This window comes from Colossoma macropomum, unplaced genomic scaffold (genome assembly GCF_904425465.1).
Source record: "Colossoma macropomum unplaced genomic scaffold, Colossoma_macropomum, whole genome shotgun sequence".
Classification (NCBI taxonomy): Eukaryota; Metazoa; Chordata; class Actinopteri; order Characiformes; family Serrasalmidae; genus Colossoma; species Colossoma macropomum.
In genome coordinates this window covers 5,875,110-5,895,739 of record NW_023494794.1, presented here as the reverse complement: position 1 = coordinate 5,895,739, position 20,630 = coordinate 5,875,110, and the positions used below count along the sequence as shown (strand labels likewise).

The 20,630-nt window shown below is 38.0% G+C and overlaps 1 protein-coding gene across 1 annotated transcript in view; it reads left to right on the top strand.

Moving 5' to 3' along the window:
• Positions 1 to 11,971, top strand: part of ttc33 (tetratricopeptide repeat domain 33) — a 65,244-nt gene extending 53,273 nt beyond the window's left edge. The window contains exon 5 of the mRNA XM_036579964.1: positions 11,254 to 11,971. Within this exon, the coding sequence (XP_036435857.1) occupies positions 11,254 to 11,625 (372 nt within the window). The 3' untranslated portion in view covers positions 11,626 to 11,971. The remainder of the gene's footprint in view (positions 1 to 11,253) is intronic.
• Positions 11,972 to 20,630: the final 8,659 nt, after the last annotated feature.

Below are 20,630 nucleotides of genomic sequence, written 5' to 3'. Positions count from 1 at the left end.
AGTGTTTTGTGTGCATCTGCCCAAATTGAGCTTCTCTTTTTCACTAAATGTCTTCACTAAAACTGCAGTGATATTTTTCAACCTACTGGCAGCGCTGTGAAGACTGTTACAGTGTACAGTACACTTCAGGTTGGACATGCATAACCTTTATCTTTTATTATGCTTTTTTACCACTTTAGTGCACAGCTACTCACACAGTTCTCTGAGCAGGAAGGCCCGTGTGTCATATTGACTAAGCAAAAATTTTGGTAAATACTCCAGGGACATATATGAAAGCTATATGTCATGTCTTGTGTTTTGTGAGCTTTCATTCTGTCCTTTCTCTGTGGATTGAGTTTCAAACAATCCCCTTTTTCCTATAACTGATAGTCCAATGTTGATACCTACCGAATTGATTCAAATTCAAAACACATTTCAAAACATATTTCAGATTTTTAACTGAATTGGACTTCAGATTATAATTATTTTGCTTTGATTGACATAACTTATGTTTATTTTATTAAAATAAATGATGGAATATTCCATTTTGTCATTCCCAAAACAATCATAACACTACCAGAACTTTACCAAATGTTTTAGTAGTTAACTTAAAAATGCTAGCCAGCACATGACTAGCAAACACAGTTGTTCACACATAAAATCATGATATTTTTCGTTAAGATACAAAAAAGTTTACTTAATTGCAGAAAATAAAGTCAGGTACATAAGTATTTGAACAATTACAAAGTTTTTGTAAAATTGCCTCTGTAGACGACCACAATTTATTTAGATTGAAGGGCCATACAGCCATTTTTGTACATTATCGTTCTGTGTTCACAGGCTCTAAAGTAATTGGACGGTTGACTGTCCACCGAACTTTTTAATTCATGCTGTTTTCTGTTGGTTTTATGTATGTCTTGTTTTATCTGTTTTGTGATGTTATAGCAATAAGCTACAAAACTCCATGCATTACCATGGTTTTGCACAACGCAAGAAGGGTGAAATCCCTATAACAACCTTGATTGCCCTACTGCTTTTACAAAATGGAGAAATCTTTGGGCCTTAAAGCACGTATGTGCCTTATTTTAAAACACAAACTATCTATTGTATAATTACTTGTTCAGAGTTTTTGAAGAAATAACTCATGCATGTGTTTAAACAGCCCGAGAAACTTGTCTTTTCCACGTACCAGAGAAGTTATGCGACGGTTCATTCTGTCTTTGGTCCCTTTAGACGTCTTTGGTCTGCATTGTGTTCCTACTTCAAACTAAGCACACCAGAGTTTGCTTTGAAGCGAACCGAGACAAACCTGCTTAGGGGGTCTCAGTCTGCTTATTTGGTGATCATGGAGTTGAGCATTCTTACTTGCTATTAACAGAGCATTCACTCCACTGAAGGTGACTGTTGTAAGGAAAAATTTCCTAAGAAACACTGAGCGGAACCAAGGCTCAGTTAACAATCACTTCAATAAAAGAGAAGAAACATCTGTAATATAAGCCATGTTAAAAGACTAGCAGAATGTGTGAATATAATTCGTAGAGTTGAATAAGAAGTTTATGGCTGTAAGTTTAACTGTCCCTGCCCCACTGATTGGGAATGTGTCCTTAGTGAAGGACCTTAACCTTGCGTTGCTATAGAACAGTGATTGCAATTCCAATCCTGGTACCTCACATTCTACACATTTTTGTGTTTTCACTAATCCAACATTTGGTTAATCAGCTGATTATCCAGAGTATTAGAGAAAGGAAGTCATGAAGACTTGTGGTGTCCCCAAGGACAGGATTTGACCTATTCACACCCTGCCAACAATTACTTTCTTTTGTAGCAACTTTTTGAGACTGGAAAAGCTTTAAAGAATGTCGGCAAAAATTCTGTTTATCCTTGCATTCATACCGGCAGCAGCTTTTCACCTCTCGTTGCTCAAATCCTTGGTGTGGTCATTTCTGAACTCATTGCTGACCTTTTGATTGCCATGTTTTCAATGATGCCAAGTAAATGCCATGACATTATGCCACACTTTACTGGCTAGTGTTTACAGAGCGTATACAAAATCAGTTTGCCCCCAGTACCTTCAGATACCTTCCCACCTGGCTCTTACCCCAAATCAGATATGTTCCCACAAAAAACAAAAAAAAAAATCTGTATTGTTTATACATTTAATCCCTCCATAGTGTATTACTGTCTGTGGCATTAGTATTAAAATAAAACAGTATTTCGTTTTTGCGCTCATTGCCGTCTGCTTGCGGTGGAAGGACCCGTGCTGTATAGTAACCAAAAAGGGGGCATATCATTTCACACCACTTTGCTCAGTTCCTGCTGGTCATTGTTATGTCACTTCACTCCTAACTTGCTATTTTTAAACTATCAGCTTGGTCACTTCACACACTTTGACCACATTGCATTGCCAACGTTCACACTGCCTTAATTTCCTACCCAATTTGATTGAGTTGGATTCATGCCATTTGAAAATTTTTATTTAAATGCAGAGAATATGAATTTGAATATTATTATTTTGAATCTGTACAATACCATCTGAAACTGATTTCAGAACTGAAATTGAATTTTAAGGTTTGTAAGAGCAATATAAAATCTGAAACTGAATTTTACAGGTGATGTATAATTCAACTTGTAAAAAGTGTTCAGTTTTTTCTTATAATTCACTTTCAGATTCACTTTCAAAATCCAAGTGTCTTGCAGGCAAAAGCAGTCAAACACACAACCTCTTTCCTGCTTCCCCCCTCCTACCTCATACCTACACTCACTGGCCATTTTATCTGAAACACCTACCATACAGGTGTACTTGCAATTACACTTCCTTTTTTTTAGTAGCTTGTGTTCATCTAAAACAGCCATGACCGTAATGATGGTCATGATAATGATTTTTTGAGGCAGAGGCAAAGATTTCTGCGTCTATCTCTTGAAAACTTTTAGCGACAGTATTTCAAGGGTTCCACAGTGATGTTACCATGCGTGGTTAATATCCTGGTATACAGATTTACCAAACACTGGCACATGTCTGTTAGTCTATGACAAGGAAACTGTTGTTTGCAAATCCCATAGAATAACTTCAGCCATGCTTCAGCAGCTGTTGGTGTAAGTTACGATGTTGGCAAGATAGCAACACCAGTAACACACAAACGGAAGTGTGTGGTTTAATTTCAGATTAGATTGAATTTGATTTTTGCAAACATTTTACAAACCTCTTCTGACAGTTGCTATAAAAGACTGCTTTTATAAGCAAAACATGGTAATTGAGAACTGTCAGACCACTTAGGAAAAATGGCATGGTGGCCTCAAAAAAGAGCTATCCTGCTCCCTGGCGTTACCACGACCAAGTCATGATTTCAGCACAGATGTTTTTCTTGTTCTCTGCTAAACCTTTTGTGACCCTGGAAAAAGAGGGCTTTGAAAGCCATCAGGCCCCTTTTTATTTCTCATTAAACGTTGCTCTTCTTGATGAGTGAAAGATGCTTGGATGTAGCACTTGCTGACTATAACTGTTGTATTGTCTTGCTCTATGAAGGGCTGATACGTGATCTAGTGTTTCTGCACAAGATCTCGACCCGTCTTCTGTTCAATGTGAATTGTATTGGCCAATTAGGATGCTGAAATGGCTCAGTAAATGGTGAATGTTATTTATGTGTTCATTTTATCCGGGTAATTCATGTTCAAATCTCTCTCTTTGTAACTCTGAATGTCTCTTGTCCTTCTATCTCTCTATCTGTTGGATAATGTGACTTAGCAAGTGGTTCATATAAATGCATTAGTATTGGATATGGTGAGAGAATGGCTGCAAATGTGCTTGAAATCTTTAAAGTCCACTAAAAACATCCCTTTTACAAGACAGATAAATGGCTGTTATGCCATTTGGAGAAATGAGCCCATCAGAGTAAAGTAAATGTTTAGTTTTCTGTCAGCACTGTACTTTTGGGAATTGTGTGGCGATGTGAGTGTTGCACTCACATTTTGTTCTGCATTCAGTAATTTATGGTACATCTTGTGAGAAGTACTGTGAGAAAAGTCTTTCAAGATATGGTTCCATACGTGGCCTTCATATCTGGAGACATTTTTAAGGGGTGATATAGATTTACATGCCTGTTTTCCCCACATACTTTCACATCACTCAACAGATACTAACTGAGATGCTTATCACGTCCCGTATGTATCATGTGTCTGAAGAGCACTGTGCTAGGATGAGAAATCTCCACATTCATAAAATCCAAAGCTGATTAGAGCCCGGGTTTCTATCATGGTGTCATAAGCCTAGGCCTCTTCTAAGTATCTTAATCCACCTTCAGGTATGCGGTCTTCTAAGGCTTAGGTCGTCCATCTGAATGTATGGGAGGAACTCTGGCTTCAATAGAACCTCTTTGGGTGAACTGTTTATGTTGTTTTCGTTCTGTTAGAAATGTGGTTAGTTGAACAACAGTGAATCAATTAAATGGATAACAAAGACAGTGAGAAATGGTTGACAATGAATCTATTAGTTCACTTGATGATGCTTATGCTTCCCATCACTTATATAAAAGAAAATACAGATGCACTGTGGGGTGCCAACATGACCCAAAACATCAAAAATAAAGAAAAATGTCACTTTAATGTCATAACATTTTTTTACAAGATTCTTTTGTCATTGTCTGATTTTCAGGTAGTTTTGTTTTAATTTAATAAGTGCAATCAAGCAAGGTCAGTTGGCTTATGCAGTCTCCAAATAAATGAAAGCATTTTTTTTCTTTTTGTTCAGATTATAAGGTAGGTGTTTTTGTTTGAAAGACAAGATAAGAAGAAATAATGCATAATACTTGATTTTCTTTGTGGTTTAAAAATTATTGTTTAAGTACATTAAAAATTGAAGGTCAAACATTTTTATTCCTTTAACAAAGAAAACAGTTTGCTGTTTAAAGCTACCAACCTTGCTTAAAGTCACTCCGGGGCTCTTTTTTCAACTGCTCAATAAACCTTCCTGCATTCCATATTCTTGTCCATTTATCTAGTGAAATCAGTAGTTTGAACGGGATCACGTGAAGTGTTACTGCTGTTTTCATGACCTGTTTCATGAAACTTGTTCTGCAAAGACGTTTGCAACCGTTGTGGTAGATTTTCAAATGAGTTGCAGGATGCTTTACATTTTATAACTCAAGTGCAGTTTAGTTTCATGTAGGTTTCAAGCAACTAAATGTGCAGGAAGGTTTCACCAATTTGCATTGTTCTCCTTATAATTACTCAGTACTAAGTCTTGGGATGTAATAAACTGGAGAATTTAAGAGATTAGTGGAATAAACTAATTTCTCTTTTTTTATATAAATATATACTTTTTTATACTCTGTGACAGCCTGAAAATCAATATTTTTGCAGTTATTTAAATTTAAATATTATCAACCTTTACAGGGTTTATTAGGATCTAATTAATCATGCTAGATACTATATATAATTTAATTGCTGAAGAGTTCAGTTACGTAAAGTGTCAGCTAAAAGGCTGCTCAATTACTGGAGTGCGAGTGAGAGAGTGAAGTGAGGGCAATAGACGGCTCCACAGCTAATGATGGATGCAGTCAACGTGATAAGCCAGTAAATTACCCATAACACCCTGGGAAAATGAATGTGCTGCTTGAGGCATCATTATCAATCACTAAGATAAATTGCTTCCTCTCATTTCCACCGCAGATGATGTACTCTGTCTTTCTAGCTTCCTTTTGTGAGCATTGCAGAAAACTACCTTTATAAATTAGATGAAGGTTAAGGCAGTGCGTATGTGGTTAATGTATGGCTGCAGAATGTGGACAAAATACATTATTTGCGATATACCTTCCAAATGTTAAAAACGCACTGGTGGATCAATAATGTGACGTGGTTATTACATTATTGCATCAATCTGCATTATTTTGATCGAAATAATTGACTTTTGTTGGGTCACATGAACATCTGAAAAACATTAGGGATGTTTTTGTCATTATTCAGCAATTAATCATTAACTAGCAAGCCTAAAATCCAGGATGCAGCCCATCAAGATATAAAGTATAACATGGATAGCTCCAGTTCTGAAATCTGATTGGCAGAGCTATGTTCCTACATTCTAGATGTTGTTAATTAGTAGCTCCCAACTGACAACAGAAACAGCTCGAGCTCTGAAAGTCATTTCTAAAAAGTTGATCAAATGACAAGCATACAACGATGGGCTACTAATTTCCAAAATGATTTTATCACTCATTACCAGCCCAAATTTTAATGAACATAAATCAATATATCTTGTCACCATCCACCAGGTTCTTCTCTATAATTTTGCACGCCTATGTGCAGTTTCCTTACACCGGCATGCATCACACATTCTCTTGGAGAACCTGAACTTAATAGTTCCCTGTCATCACTTGCGAATGTTTGCCTTCACTGTAGTACAGTGGTGTAGTTGTGCACTGATCCTCTTGAGAAGTGATCCCAAACACTACTATTTTCAGCTGTGTGCTTCTTTTTTTGTAGGCCTGTTTAGCGGAACCAGTTGCTTATTGCATCTTCAGATGCACAGTTCTAAAATGTTGACTGTTGCTTCAAATAGAAACCACTGATAAATGGAAATGAACTTTTTATTTTTATATGATAGCATTGCTGAATAATTGCTTGTCAGTTAATGGTTAGTCAGTTAATTATTTACATTCCTAGTCCAAACACCAAAACACTCATCAGGAACTGTGATTAGTCAGGAAGCTCACAGCACACAATCAAGGACACAGTGATCGGTTATGAGGCTCATTTGCATATTGTAGCTGATGTTGCAGCTCATTTGATATATTTGATAGCAATTTTGCAAAGGCTGATATTGTGATAAAAATTAACAAACAATAAATTGTGCAGCCCTAGTTTAACTGTTGAACTGGGATTGTACATTGACAGGATAAGTTGTGTTGAATGCCGCTGCTATCGGCCCGAAACTTTTTTGGGGGGATTTTTTCCAGTTTTCTCCCCAATTCAGATGTATTCAATTCCACCCACTTGTCAGGACTCTACCAATCACACGATACCACCAGTGTTGGAGGGTGAAGGCTAGCACAGGCTTCCACCAAGTCCTGTGAAGTGCCACCGCATCTTTTTGAACTGCCGCAAACACAGCGTCATTGGACGGCTGAAGGCAGCAGAGGAAAGCACCAACCGCCAGTTCTGTTATGTCAGCTAACGGACACCTGCGCTGGCTGGCATCATGCTGGGAGATGGGGGGAGACAAGAGGGCCATCCTACCCACCCAGAGAGAGCAAAGCCAATTATTCTTTCTTAGACTCCTGGCCAGGGTTAGCCCAAAAACTTTTTTTATTGATCATTTGAAAGTGCTAGCTGCACTTTTCATTCCATGTGAATGCATGAATGAATCAAAAGCAATTATAGAGACATATCATGGGTCTTAACTGAATCAACAAAAGTCCTAGGTTTTGACTGCTGCTGTAACACCTGTAGAGGGAAGCAGTGAGTAATGTTTGTTTATTTGAGCTTGAGCTGTATCTGTTGTTCATTGGGAGCTACTAAGTGTTGAGAGCTGTGAAGAAACACAGCTGATCAGTCAATTTGGCCACTTTTGTCTTGTACTGCAGTGGTTGGTTGCTATTAACAAAAAAAACAGCAATTAAATTGTTAGTTGCAGTTAGTTATATTGCAATTAAACATCATCTAAAATAACATGATTGTGACAGGCCAGTGTGCTTAAATCACATCATGTACCTCCAGGATCTTACTTCTGCTTAGTAGTCCAACAATCTTGTTACATTAACTTATGTTAAACAGTAATATTTTTTCCCTTTCCTGAAAAATTCCCATTTTGGACACACAATGTTTAACGATGCATTACTACAGTATGAGGACTGTTATTATTGTCATTATGTGGTGGGCAGAAAAGAAGAAAGTTGAGCCTAGCATTAGATGAAAGGAGGAGATTTATTTATGACTTTTAAAAGATTAACATCACTGCAGTGTGTGAAAGCCTGATCCGAAAAAGCTTTCTTTCCAACACTTCAGCAAACAGCAGAGAGATGAGTCTAATCAGGTGAGGGAGTGTCAAGGCCATGTTCTTTAAGAAGAGCACTGACATCAGCAGCTTTGTGGACAGCTGCACAGGAACCGGAAGCGACAGAGATGTTTATCAAATATGAGACAGAGATGCCTAAAAGATATCTCCATCTCCTTGAGAAAAGGGATAAGGGATGGGTCTTGCTGACATGATGAGTTTGATTTAGAGATTAGCTCGCGGGTGATCAGAAGATGTGGTCCAAAGCTTTAGTGTCTGTTAAATGATGGTTAAGAACAGTTGATGGATTGTACTAAAAGATTTTTAGAATTTTAGGTTGCTCATCTTGCTCAACAGTGCCAAGAGCAGCTTAAGTAAAGAGTCTGAATGTAATTAATGTACTAACAGTTATAACTACTGAACATTCCCCTTTACACAAATATGTTGGTGTATAAGAAGAAAAGAAATGAGGTGCTGAAGGCCTATGAGGCCTAAAAAGACCCCAGAAAAAAGCACATTAGACAAATGACTCCAGTTTAATTTTCATTGACGTGGTTGCTGACGCAGGATTTGGTGTCAGGAACCGCAAACTCAAACGGATTAAGTCTTAAGAAGTCGAGGAAATGTAGCACCAATTCTGGTAAGCATCATGTTACTGCCACCTGAATAGCTAGGTGTTTCCGTGGCAGCCAAGAAATGCTAACTCATTAACTTCTGTGATGGGAACATTACTGTCATCCAAGGAGCTACATCTAAGGCTTTCACAGTTCATGTGCTTTATAAAATTGGTGCTTCTAGAACCAGGTGATAAACTACTTGACGTGCATCTCTATCATGAAATTGCTTGTATTGCACTGTCAAGACATACTAAGTATTGACAGCTAGAAAGCAAGACCACTTTAAGCTTGTATTTTAATAGATGCATACAGCGATCAGGAAAACAATTCTGTGGTTAATTGCAATTATTTGTATTACAATTAATCGTCTACTAAAATAACATGATTATGACATGCCTATGTGCTTAAATCATACACTTCTCAAATTTTATTCTTGCTTGGCAGTGCCGTCCTAAATCTCTCTTGAGATCCAACCTCTTTTTCATGAGATGTTATTTCACCTTGAAACAATCAGTAAAGTTAAACAAATATCTTGCACCGCATATTATCATTCCAAACATAGAGGACTCCAGCTGAGCACTGGAAAGAGATGACATGCTAGGAAGAGTTTCATGACCAATGACCTCCACCAAGAAGTGCAACAATCTCAGCAGGTATCGGAATAATGGTGGCTTCAGCTCAGCGTCACTGATAGGAACTGTGCATTTGTGGTGGAAGTGATCCAACTCCAGGGGTCATTCTCATAGCTTCAGATGTAGTGTAATAATCGTGTTATTACAAAAAAGAGGACTCTCTCAGACTCTGCAGACTCCTCAGGGAAATCCCCATTTTCTTGAAAAGGGGCAGGGGAAGTTTGTTCAGGCTGTGACTCAAGCCATCAGTTTGACTTCAGAAAGTCTCCAGAAACTGGGTGCATTTTGATGCATTGCCATGTGGCAACATGAGTTAACCCAAAATGCAGCTTTTAAATTACCATTTATTTATTGAAATTTACGTCAGGACTTTGACTTGCCACTCCAAAACCTAAATTTTTTTGTTGTTTTTTTTTTTTTGAGTCAGTCAAAGGTAGACTTGCTCGTGAGCTTCGGATCATTGTCCTGCTGCATAACCCAACTGTGCACAAACTGGTGGGCGGACGTTCTCCTTTTTCTGATAGCAGAATTTATGGTTCCTTCAGTTATGAAAAGTTGTCCAAGTCCCGCAGACACAAAGCAGCCCCAGACCATCACACTATCACCACCACGTTTGACAGCTGGTATGTTGTTCCTGTGGTGGAATGTGATGTTAGCTTTAAGCCAGCCATGTCGCCCAAAACAGCTCATCTAGTTGTTTTTTTGGCAAATGCAAGATGAGGTGTTCTTTTTGGTCAGCAGTGGTTTGCACCTTGCAACTCTCCCATGGATGCCTTGTCTTTCTTATTGTGGAATCATGTACATTGACCTTAACTGTGGCCAGTGAGGCCTGAAGTTCTTTAGATGTTTGTCTGTTTTTTTTTGTGCCCTTCTGGATGAGTCGTTTGGTGCTGCTCTTGGTGTAATTTTGGTAGGCCAGTCACCAAAGGTTCACCACTGTTCCAAGTTTTCCTTATTTGTGGATAATAGCTCTCACTGTGGTTTGCCAGAGTCCCAGAGCCTTAGCAATGTCTTTGTAACCCTTTGATTTGTAACCCCCAGACTGAAAACTAGCTCCACTGTGCTATAACAGTTTATACCAATTATGATATCACTAGCTTAGCAGGCTAACAGCTAAGCTCAGCCAGGCTCAACACACCACAAAACAGGCTAGATTCACACCAACACCAGTTACTTGACTTCATGTGTTCAGTTTTCAGTCCTTATCCTCTAAGCTTGCAGATATCGAACCCTGTGATGTGGTGTGTGCAGCTCTTTTAGTCTGCTTGATAAGATAACACTAGTATCTGGTGCTAACGTTGTAGTGGAGCACTGGTAGCTTAGCTTTTAGCTTCACACACAAAAACAAAGGTTTGCTCCCTCAGACTTGTTCTGTATACATTTTCTTTCAACTGTCAACACGTTCCTCTTATTAGCATATTTTAGTATAGTGGACTATGATAGGTTCAAGCTTTGTGACTTACAAAACTAAGCTTTTAAATAGTGCAGAAAAGCCTGTATTTTCAATGGAAAAATGTGAACTCGGGGATAGTAACACATTTGACACAAATAAACCATCAAAGAGGAGGTAAAAACATTAACTTTTTTTTTTGAGTGTGGTCTTTAACAAATGCAGCAGCTAGCTATAGTCGTAAAACAAGAGAACTATACATTGAAAGGTTAAACATGGGTACCCTTGGGTTTTCCAAATGAAAATAAGCACACCTCTTCTACAGAACACACCTCTGCACATTTTAATGCACAATTGCTGTTTATTTATTGACTGTAATATATTAGAGGAAAAAATAAAATACTCAAAAGTGATGCCACATTTTACACATATGTTACTCTGCAAATAAACTGAATTGTTCAATTTGCAGAAAAATATTTAAGTTCCCTGTAGAGGATGAGTGCTTATTTCCAGAAAAGTTTCTATGTGCCTGTATGTAAAAGTAAAATGGCATTTGTTTTGGTGAATGCTGATAAATGAAACATATCCTTCGCCTGCTGGGAAAGTTCGAAACACCAGTCAGCAGCTTGTTGGTGTGTGTTTCCATTCTAGGCGGTGCGGTCCTTCCAGGTGGCGGTTCATCTACATCCGCTAGAGCGCCCCCTATGGGAGGAGGACTTGAGCTGGGCGCTGCGTCTCCGGGAGCAGAAACGCGCCGCTCAGCGGAAAGCTGCGCTGGAAGATGAGGCACGGCAGCTCGTTGAAGAAGCCCCCGAACTGCAGCGAGATTACGAGGACTTTGAAAGCGACGAGGTCATCGCTGCCTGCACAGCCATAGCAGAGCGCCAGAAAAGATACGAGGACCTAAAGAGAACGGCAGTTGTTGTGGACACTCAGGGTGTTGCTATGGAGATGGTAGTTGGGGATGATGACAGACCCACTTCCTCTTCAGAGAATGGTTTAGTCAAAGCCAGAGTAGTGTAAGTAGAGACTGGGATGCTTTTTGTTGCAATATTTGTACACTGTTTTAGAATAATATGCATGGACTTTTAAGGATTACCTCATAGAGGGTATTGTGAACTATTTGGATTGTAACTTTTTCTGTGATTTCTTGTTCAGTGAAGTGGAAATGCCTGATAATGTTTGTAGTGATTTGTGTCATTCTTTTCAAGATGTCCCTTTGATTGCACAATGCCTAATATGTTAAATAAAACCCGAAAATCTTTCAAACATTTAGATAGATTCACAAATCAAAATATCTACTCTTGTCATAGAGTGTGCATCACTTGCATACAACGTTACTCCAAAAAAAAACCCACAAAATTGTTCTTGGAAGCTTTTCTTTTACTGACATACCAGTGGTCTGTTTTGTTTTGCCTCTACTTTTGGACCTCCTACTTCTCATGAGGCAGATTTGACCAGGAATGTTGCTATTCCCAATTTGTTTAACTTGAGACCCCACATGGGAAGACGGTGCTGTTAAAGTATTATGCGGTGTCTTGCCAGGGCTGAACGCAAATAGCGGGAACTTACACACACAGGCTGAACGCTTAGAGCCAATCAGCAACTTGAGCTTCTTAATCCTGGTCTTGGTGTAGGATTTCAGTGTAGAATCACCATGCTGTGAGATTTAGTTGAATTATCCTAAGAAGCTAAGAGTATCAGTAAGAAATATACAGAGAGGAAATGCTTTAGGGGAAAGGGAAAAGCAGGATGTGTAGATGTCCTTAGCGTTCAAGTGTGTTTGAGACATAATGCTGGACAGTGTATGGCTACTGAAAAGTGGGCTCATGCAGCAGGTACTCAACTAAATCATTACCACATACATTATTATATTATTATATTATATACATTATTAACATAATCCAAACATAATACACATCCCAAGATAATGTACATTACTGTGCAAAAGTCAGAGACCACCTTTCACATGTTTTACACATATGAACAAGTAAAAAGTATTCATTCCTCAGCATCAGGAAAAAAGGAAACATGTAACAGAAAATTACACAGAAGGCCGAACACTAAATGTAATTTTTAGTGTATTCACTCTTTTCATTTATAACAGCTTCCGTTCTTTTCGGGAGACTTGCTTTTTTGGAAAATCTGCAGGATCAGTCTTAGAAGTTGGTTGCATTTTCTGCTTCACATGATCCAAGGAATCCCAAACACATTCAGTGAAGTTGAGGTCTGGACTCTAGGGTGGTCAGTCCAGTGTTCTGAGAACAGCAGCAGCTTCTTTGATTGATTTTGCAATTTTTCTTCTTTTTTTGTCTGGTTCCTTTTCTCAGTAACAGCTTCTTGTCAGCTACACATCCTTTCAGACTCATAGTGCTGAGTTGTCTTCTCACAGTGGAAGGATGAACAGAAACACCTGTGGATTTTTTCAGATGTGAAGCAGAAGTGGAGCTTCATTTTCCTCTCTCTCTCTCAAAGATGAAAGGTTTAAGTGCTGTTTATCTGATGATGCCAGATTTGGTGGTCTACCAGGTTTTGCACCTTCATTATCATTATCATCATCATCATCATCATTATCTCTATGTCTTTTAATCATTTTTGAGCTTCAGTTTTGGAAACTCCTTCTTCCCACTTATTTTCTTTGACTTTCCCCTTCCTTATGCAAGTAGATTATCTTATGTCCTATCTTTTCAGAAAAATCTCCTGAAAAATGAATTACATATGTAACAGCTGTTTGACTGGAAATTAAATAAATGAAGAGTGATCTCTGCCTTTTGCAGTTTTATATATGTGAAACAAAGATAGAGGTAATAAGTGATGCTGTCAAATTTTCCTTTTCCTGTTGGAACCTAACAGTACTTTTCCAAACATGCCTGTTTGATTCATTCACAGTCTTTCAACTAACAATGAATGGCATTTATTGAAGGCATGAGTCTTGGTGAAGATATGAGCTTCCCTGTCCTGAAGCTTAATATGCCAGTAATTATGATGAAATAGCTTGAAGTGCTTGAACATTTTTCTACATCAAAATCAACCTACAAGGTTACTGTAGGATTCACATGGAGTTGCTTTGGAGCTGATCCCAGTTTCATTATTAAACCTTTTCTTGCTTTAATAAAAGCTATTGTTTTCAAAACAAGACCAGGCTAGCATAGTTAGTGAGAACTTGGTGCCTAGCCTGTCCCCTTTCTCTTGGCTTACAATCTGTCCTACTTATCAATGGTAACTGGAAATGTGTTTCCTGAAGAAAGCAAGATGCTAACATTTGAGAAAATGCTCATTCTTGGAGGTAAATGGTGATGGCAGAATAGCAGACTTTAAGATGTCATTACAAAATGTAAATCAAACATAAGTGTAGTTGATTGTGTAATACGCTTTGTTTTTAATTGTGTAGAATTGTGATATTGTGCAAAGGTCAGAGACCACCCTTCACTTCGTTAATTTATTGTGTCCACTCTTGTATAACAGCTTCTATTCTGTTTGGGAGACTCAGGGTTGTACAGTAAGAGCAAAATGCTCACATTTGCTTCTTCTTTTTAAAAAAATGCGCTGAGTTTTGTTTTAGGAGCACACACATGAGAACAGATTTTGATCTAAGTAGCCTACCATTTTATGCATATTCATTATGATTTTTTGATTTAAAGAATTAGCTAAAAACAAGCTAAAATATGGTATCCACACACTGCTGTGAGTCAGCCTGTAAAGCCTAAAAAATAATAATAATAATAAAAAACAAGAGCCACTGAGTCAGATTTACCATGAGTTTTTCAGACAACATCATGTGTCTTTACGTATCCACATCACAAGCACAGACTTAAAAAGAAGGTCTGGCTCAATGTTTGGGTATCAAATGCAAAATCAACATTATACTGAAGAAGATATGATGACAATTGTAGATAATAAGCAGTAGTAGATAATACGTATGTCCTCAAAAGACACGTCTTTTGCCAAGTTTTGACCAAGTTCTTTTTGAATATTCTTTCAAAACACTCCCCACCATCAAATTCATCTGCTCGGGCAAGGGCTGTGAAACACAACTGAAACACAATTACACATTTCTTCCATGTGTTGGGTGCACTTGCACATTTCCACCAGAGAGGTCTCCAAATCTCCAGTCTTTGAATTTGGTTGCATTTTCTGCTTCTCACCATCCAAGTAATCCCAAACACATTCTGTGATGTTGAGGTCTGGGTGGTCAGTCCAGTTTTCTGAGAGCACCAGCAGCTTTTTAATTTGATCTTTTATCAAATTTATGCTCTCCTTATCTCAGTAACAACTTCATTGCATCATTTCAGACCCATGAAGTTTAGTAGTCTTCTCAGAGATCTCAAAGATTCAAGCTTTAAGTACTGTTTACTCTGGCGCTGTTGTTAGGAGTTCCATATTCTCTATCATTTTAATACAATTTTTGAGCTCTTGTTTTTTGTTCATTTTCCTTTGACTTTCCCCTTCCTTATGCAAGTGGATTATCTAATCTCCTTAGAAATATTTCCTGAATTGAATATCTTGTATGAAATAGCTATTTTAACTTAGTAGTCTCTGACTTTTGCACGGTAAGGTTATTACATATTTCAACTATTTTATAGCAGATATATATTATAGCAAAACTAAAGTAATAACTTTTAAAAGGGTAAATGAATCGGTTCTATTTTATTTGTACACTATGTTTTACAACAGATATCATCACAAAGCTTCTGTACATAAATCTGGATCCAGATCCCTAATGAGCAAGTCAAGGGTGCTATTGGCAGGAAACAAGAGTGTGCGGAAGAACCACTCGAAGGACTCTGTTCATCTCAATGCTAGACAGCAGAATTTTGATAAATGTAGTGCATGTGCACAAGTAAGATTAAACAGAGGCGCTTGGATAAGACAGAGGAAATATCCATTAGAATGTAATGACTGTCCAAAATAGATTTGGTAGACTACCAGTTGTATTGAATATACACTATATGGCCAAAAGTATGTGGTCACTTGACTGTCACACCTATATGAGCTTTCCATTCCTAATGCTGGAACAGGGAAAGGCCTTCTCCAAACTGTTGCCACAAAGTTGAAAGAAATAATTTTCTGAAATGTCTTTGTATGCTGTGGCATTAACATTACCCTTTACTGGAACTCTGAAAAACAGCCCCAGACCATTATCCCTCTTCCACCAAACTTTACTATTGGCACTGTGCATTCTGGTAGGTAGAGTTCTCCTGGCATCTGCCAAACCCAGATTTGTCCATCAGACTGCCAGATAGTGATGTGTGATTCATCAGTCCAGAGAACGTTTCCACTGCTCCAGAGTCCAGTGGCGGCCTTCTTTACACCACTCCAGCCCATGCTTGGCATGACACACAGCAAGCTTAGCCATGGAACCCACTTCATAAAGGTTCTTATGCATAGTTTTTGTGCTGATTTTGCTTCCAGAAACACTTTGGAACTCTGCATTGAGTGATGCAACAGGGTTAGGCAATTTTTGCGTGCTGTGCACTTCAGCACTCTGCAGAGCAAGATTCACACAATCTGTTTTTGCTCCTAGACACTTCTGTTTCACAATAATACTATTTACAGTTGACTAGGGCAGTAGTTTCACAAAATGAATTGTGGCGAAGGTTGCTTATCTGTGGAGACTGCATGGCTAAGTGATTTATTTTATACACTTGTTAAGAAAGGAGTCTGGCTGAAATGATGAACTCAATCTTCTGGCCATATTGTGTGTACACAGTGTTGGATGTGAAAACATAGTAGCTAAATAGTACAACGTAAGGCAGGGGTAAAGCGTCCAGTTAAGAGTTTGGTAATCATGAAACTAAGTACGAAATATGACAGGAGTTCAAGAAGGAAGTAAAAAGTGATTTATTCCTTAAAACTAGGGCATCCAAAAGAGGCCTTCCAGTCTCAATAGGAGCTTGAAAGACACCGAAAAGTGGCCCATCATTATAGCTGCAAGCAAGTTGTCAGTCTTTTACTAGTGAATAAGCAGACAGTCTCAGAAAGCAATCAGTTGCATGATAACCTCAGAGTTTTCTGCAAAAGTCTGGGCATCCATATTCAAATTAGACATTTTGTTGATTGAAGTTACCACCATCTCTGCATTATATTTCTGAGAAACGCACAATTATTTATTTGCTGAATTTATATGCATATAGAGGAAAAAAGTGTGGCATGTTCGTAAGTTTGTGTATTCTTTCCATCAGTCCCCCTTTGGCTGAAATCATCGACACCAAATGTTTCTTGTAGCAGGCTTACAGTCGTTCTCTTTCAGTTCAGAAAGATTCATAGGTTGTTCTGCACACATATCATGTTTGAAATCTACCCACAGATTGTCATAATATTCAAGTCTGGACACGGTGCACACTATTTCAAAATGTTAATCCCTTGTTTCTTGAAGCACTTCAAAGTTGATTTTGTAATGTTTTGTATCATTGTCTTGTGGTAATGTACAACATCTTCAGTTTCTTCACTAACTGTCGGACATTAGCTTTTAGGATTTGTTGTTATTCAGTAGAATCATTTCTTCCCTCTCCATGTTTCCTGTGCCCTGAGAGTTCACATAATGTATTTTGCTCTGGAATTGTCCACACCTGACTTGGATTAAGACCTAATGTGTCAAATACGCTCAATTGATGGGGAATGTCCAAACTCACCGTAAGTCCATTAAAGTGCAAACTCCACCCTTCAACTCTTAGATTATGAAAATAGGTATTCATGTCTGTCTTTGTTGTATGGGAGCTCATTTCCTCCAGGTAGAGGAGAAAAAGCCTAAACTGTTTTTTTCCTCTTTCTCTGTTTTGGGCAGTAATATGTTATCATTTTGATGTAGTATCTCAAAATAATGACTTTATTTGATATGCTGACTTAGTACCTTACATTTTGACTTTTGTCCTTGAAATGTTGACTTACCACCTTGAAATAATTACATATTTTCTCATCATTCAATATTTTGAATTGCTGTCAGTTACTTTCTCAAGGATTTGAGTTCTTATCTTGAAATATAATTATTTCAATACAGTAAGTCAGTAGCCTTTATTTTCTCTACCTGGCAAGAATGGCCTTCCATGTTGCTGAAGGAAAATCTCAATAAAGGAAAAAAATATCCTGCACCTGCAGTTTTTGCATGAATATTTATTACTCTCCATGTAATCAATATGAATGCATGACCTCTACGAAGGTGCATACGTTTGTTCTGCTTTGCTTCTTAAACTGATGAAGCTGTGCTTTCTCAATCGGGCAGGAAGGCATTCATTATTTTATTCATAAACTTGCTCGTTCATGCCAGAAACCCTTCATGATTTCCACCTTTAACTGTTGGGACACATCCCAAATTCTCATTGTTATCCAGCAGCTTATCCTCAAATGTTCATACATTTTGGACACCATTCTTCAACACCACATTCGTCTACAGTAACACTGTCCAGCTGCACTCCATTGTGGAACACAGCTAGAGGCCTTGTATCTGTAATTGCCTTAATTCAGCACCTGCAGGGCCTGCTGGAAGCCACCAGCAACCCTCTATCTCCTGCTAATCTGCACTAATTTTTCCTTAATCACACTGAATGAGGCAGCTACATTCTTTGCCAATGGTGGTTTAGAGTGACGTGCTGATGCATCGTGACAGCGCTGCACTCACGACAACTTACGGATCGCAGTGTGGAGGACTGCATTTGTTGCCGCACTCTTAATTTACATCCAGAGGTGTCATGACTGCCTGCGTCATTGCAATTGTACCAAACAAATGATTCATGCTGTACAGGAGAGTAATAGATTTTCCCTCATGATCTAATAGAATTAAGGAATGTCTACTGTGGGCACATGTCTCCAGTTCTGTCCCTGCACTCTGCTCACACATGAGAATCGTCTGCTCTGGTGGGATGTTGCAATAGTGAGTCACTGGCATCATTTATTGTTTACATCAAAGACGCTTTATGTGTTTAGCTGCATGTGGGTCTCTTTACTCAATATCCAGTAAGTAGAACCTAGGCATAGAGGTAAATCAATGACGTGATTTGAGCTTATCTTGATTTCTGTTGTGGATTAGTGTCAAGTGATGTCAAGCATCAGTTTCAATCACTTCATTTAATTTCCACATAAATTAAATATAGTACTGTGCAAAAAAATCTTAGGTAGCTAAACTACCTATCTCAGCAGTTAGTTTGTTTTTCACCTGTTAAATCACTATATAACATTAGAATACATGTCAATGAACATAAATTCAGTAAAACCTTTTAAAACGTTTTAAAAAACATTGCATGGATTTGTTAAAATCCATCACCAGCACAACTGATTTAAAGGGAATTTCCACCAATTTTTCCACCAACCTCTGCAAAATTAAATGGTTAACTTGTAAACAAACTCATTCAGACTGGTATGATGTGAAATGTGCTGTTATAGAGAAATTTTGACTCAAAATCGATCAGTGGTGCTGATAGAAGCCAGACGACTGAAGAGTTTAATGTCTCTAAAAGCTCCCAAACAGAAAGTTGATACAAGAACTGGTTGGGAATACACTGCCTGATTCCTGAAACTTTGTTTTGCAGATACTTTTCAGATAATGTTTTGAACATTTATTTGTTTTTAAATCCTTTCAAATACAGGGTGTTGCAAGGAGGTTAGTGCCCACAGAAAACAAACTTTTTCAGATTTGACAATATTTTACCAAAAACATTACATGTAAAAACTCGGAAGATACGTGTTCACTGGTTGTTTTGAATAGTAAATAAAATAGCTATATTTGCGTTGCAGATAATGCAACCCCTGGTTCCTATCACCACCACTGTAAAGAAATGTGTCTGAATTTCTGCACAGTACACTATTTTACATCAAACATGTAAATATTAGATTTAATGAAGGACTGATTAGCTAAACTATAACTTTTTTATAATGACATGAAAGTGCACAATCATATAAAACACTAAAAAAATTCCCAAAGCAGTGTTTCCCAGTTAGCCAGATTACTTAAAATCAAATTTGAGGATTGTCTTATAGCAGGGGAGTCCAATCTTATCCACAAAGGACTGGTGTGGCTGCAGGTTTTCACTCCAAACAAGCTGGAGCACACCTCATTCTACTTGTTTAATCAGCTGGTTTCAGTCTTCAAACATTTCATCAGGTGATCTCCTGCTTTGTTGGAGTGAAAACCTGCAGCCACACTGGCCCTCTGCAGACTAGATTGGACACCCCTGTCCTATAGGAATATTCCTCAGCTGTTTTCCTATTGGACAGGCTTGACTATGGGATTATCTGGCTAAACTGAGAAATTCCTCTTTGTGAAATACCCCCTGGGCAAATGACATGTTCTATTGATTTTCTAAGTGAAAATAATATAATAGATCCTCCACAGGGAACAAATGGCATCTTGCAGAAAAGTGTTAAATTCAACATGTTATATTTATTATGTTAAATTCATCAAATAAACAGTAATTGTGCATTAAAATGGTCAGAAGTGTGTTCTCTGTAGAGGATGTGTTTATTTATTTTCATTTATTTCTGCATGATTCAAAGCATGTCATTTTCGCCCACGAGTATATATGGGCTAAGTGTAAGTGACTTGTGCTCATATTGCTGCAGTATGGCAGGCAGAGTCTCTGAGACTTATTTCTATTGTATTTTAAGTTTAACAAAGTCTGTATTTTCGCATGCTGAAGGAAAAAAAAACAACACCCCACATACGTTTCTTCTTTATTTTCTCTGAAAAACAACTTGCAGTAGGACCATCTGTTTATTTACATCGGAACATTGTAGTAAATGTTGCGTAACATCAAAGAAACAAAGGCCTTCAATGAATGAACAACAGAAAGAAAGGTCTGTTTTCAGTTCAGTATTGTTGCAGTAACCATGGCTCTTTGTTACGCTGAATGGAATTCCCTCATGATCATTAATGCAGATGGACTGGGAATCGTTTTTAATGCCCTCTGTAATTTTAATCCAGCTTTGCTAAGACTTGCTAGTTGGGAACAAAGGAAACAAATGGAAACAAGTATGTGTTGCTACTGCATCAGTAACCTCTTTCTCTGTAACTAATTAGCATATTCATTTAAACCTGT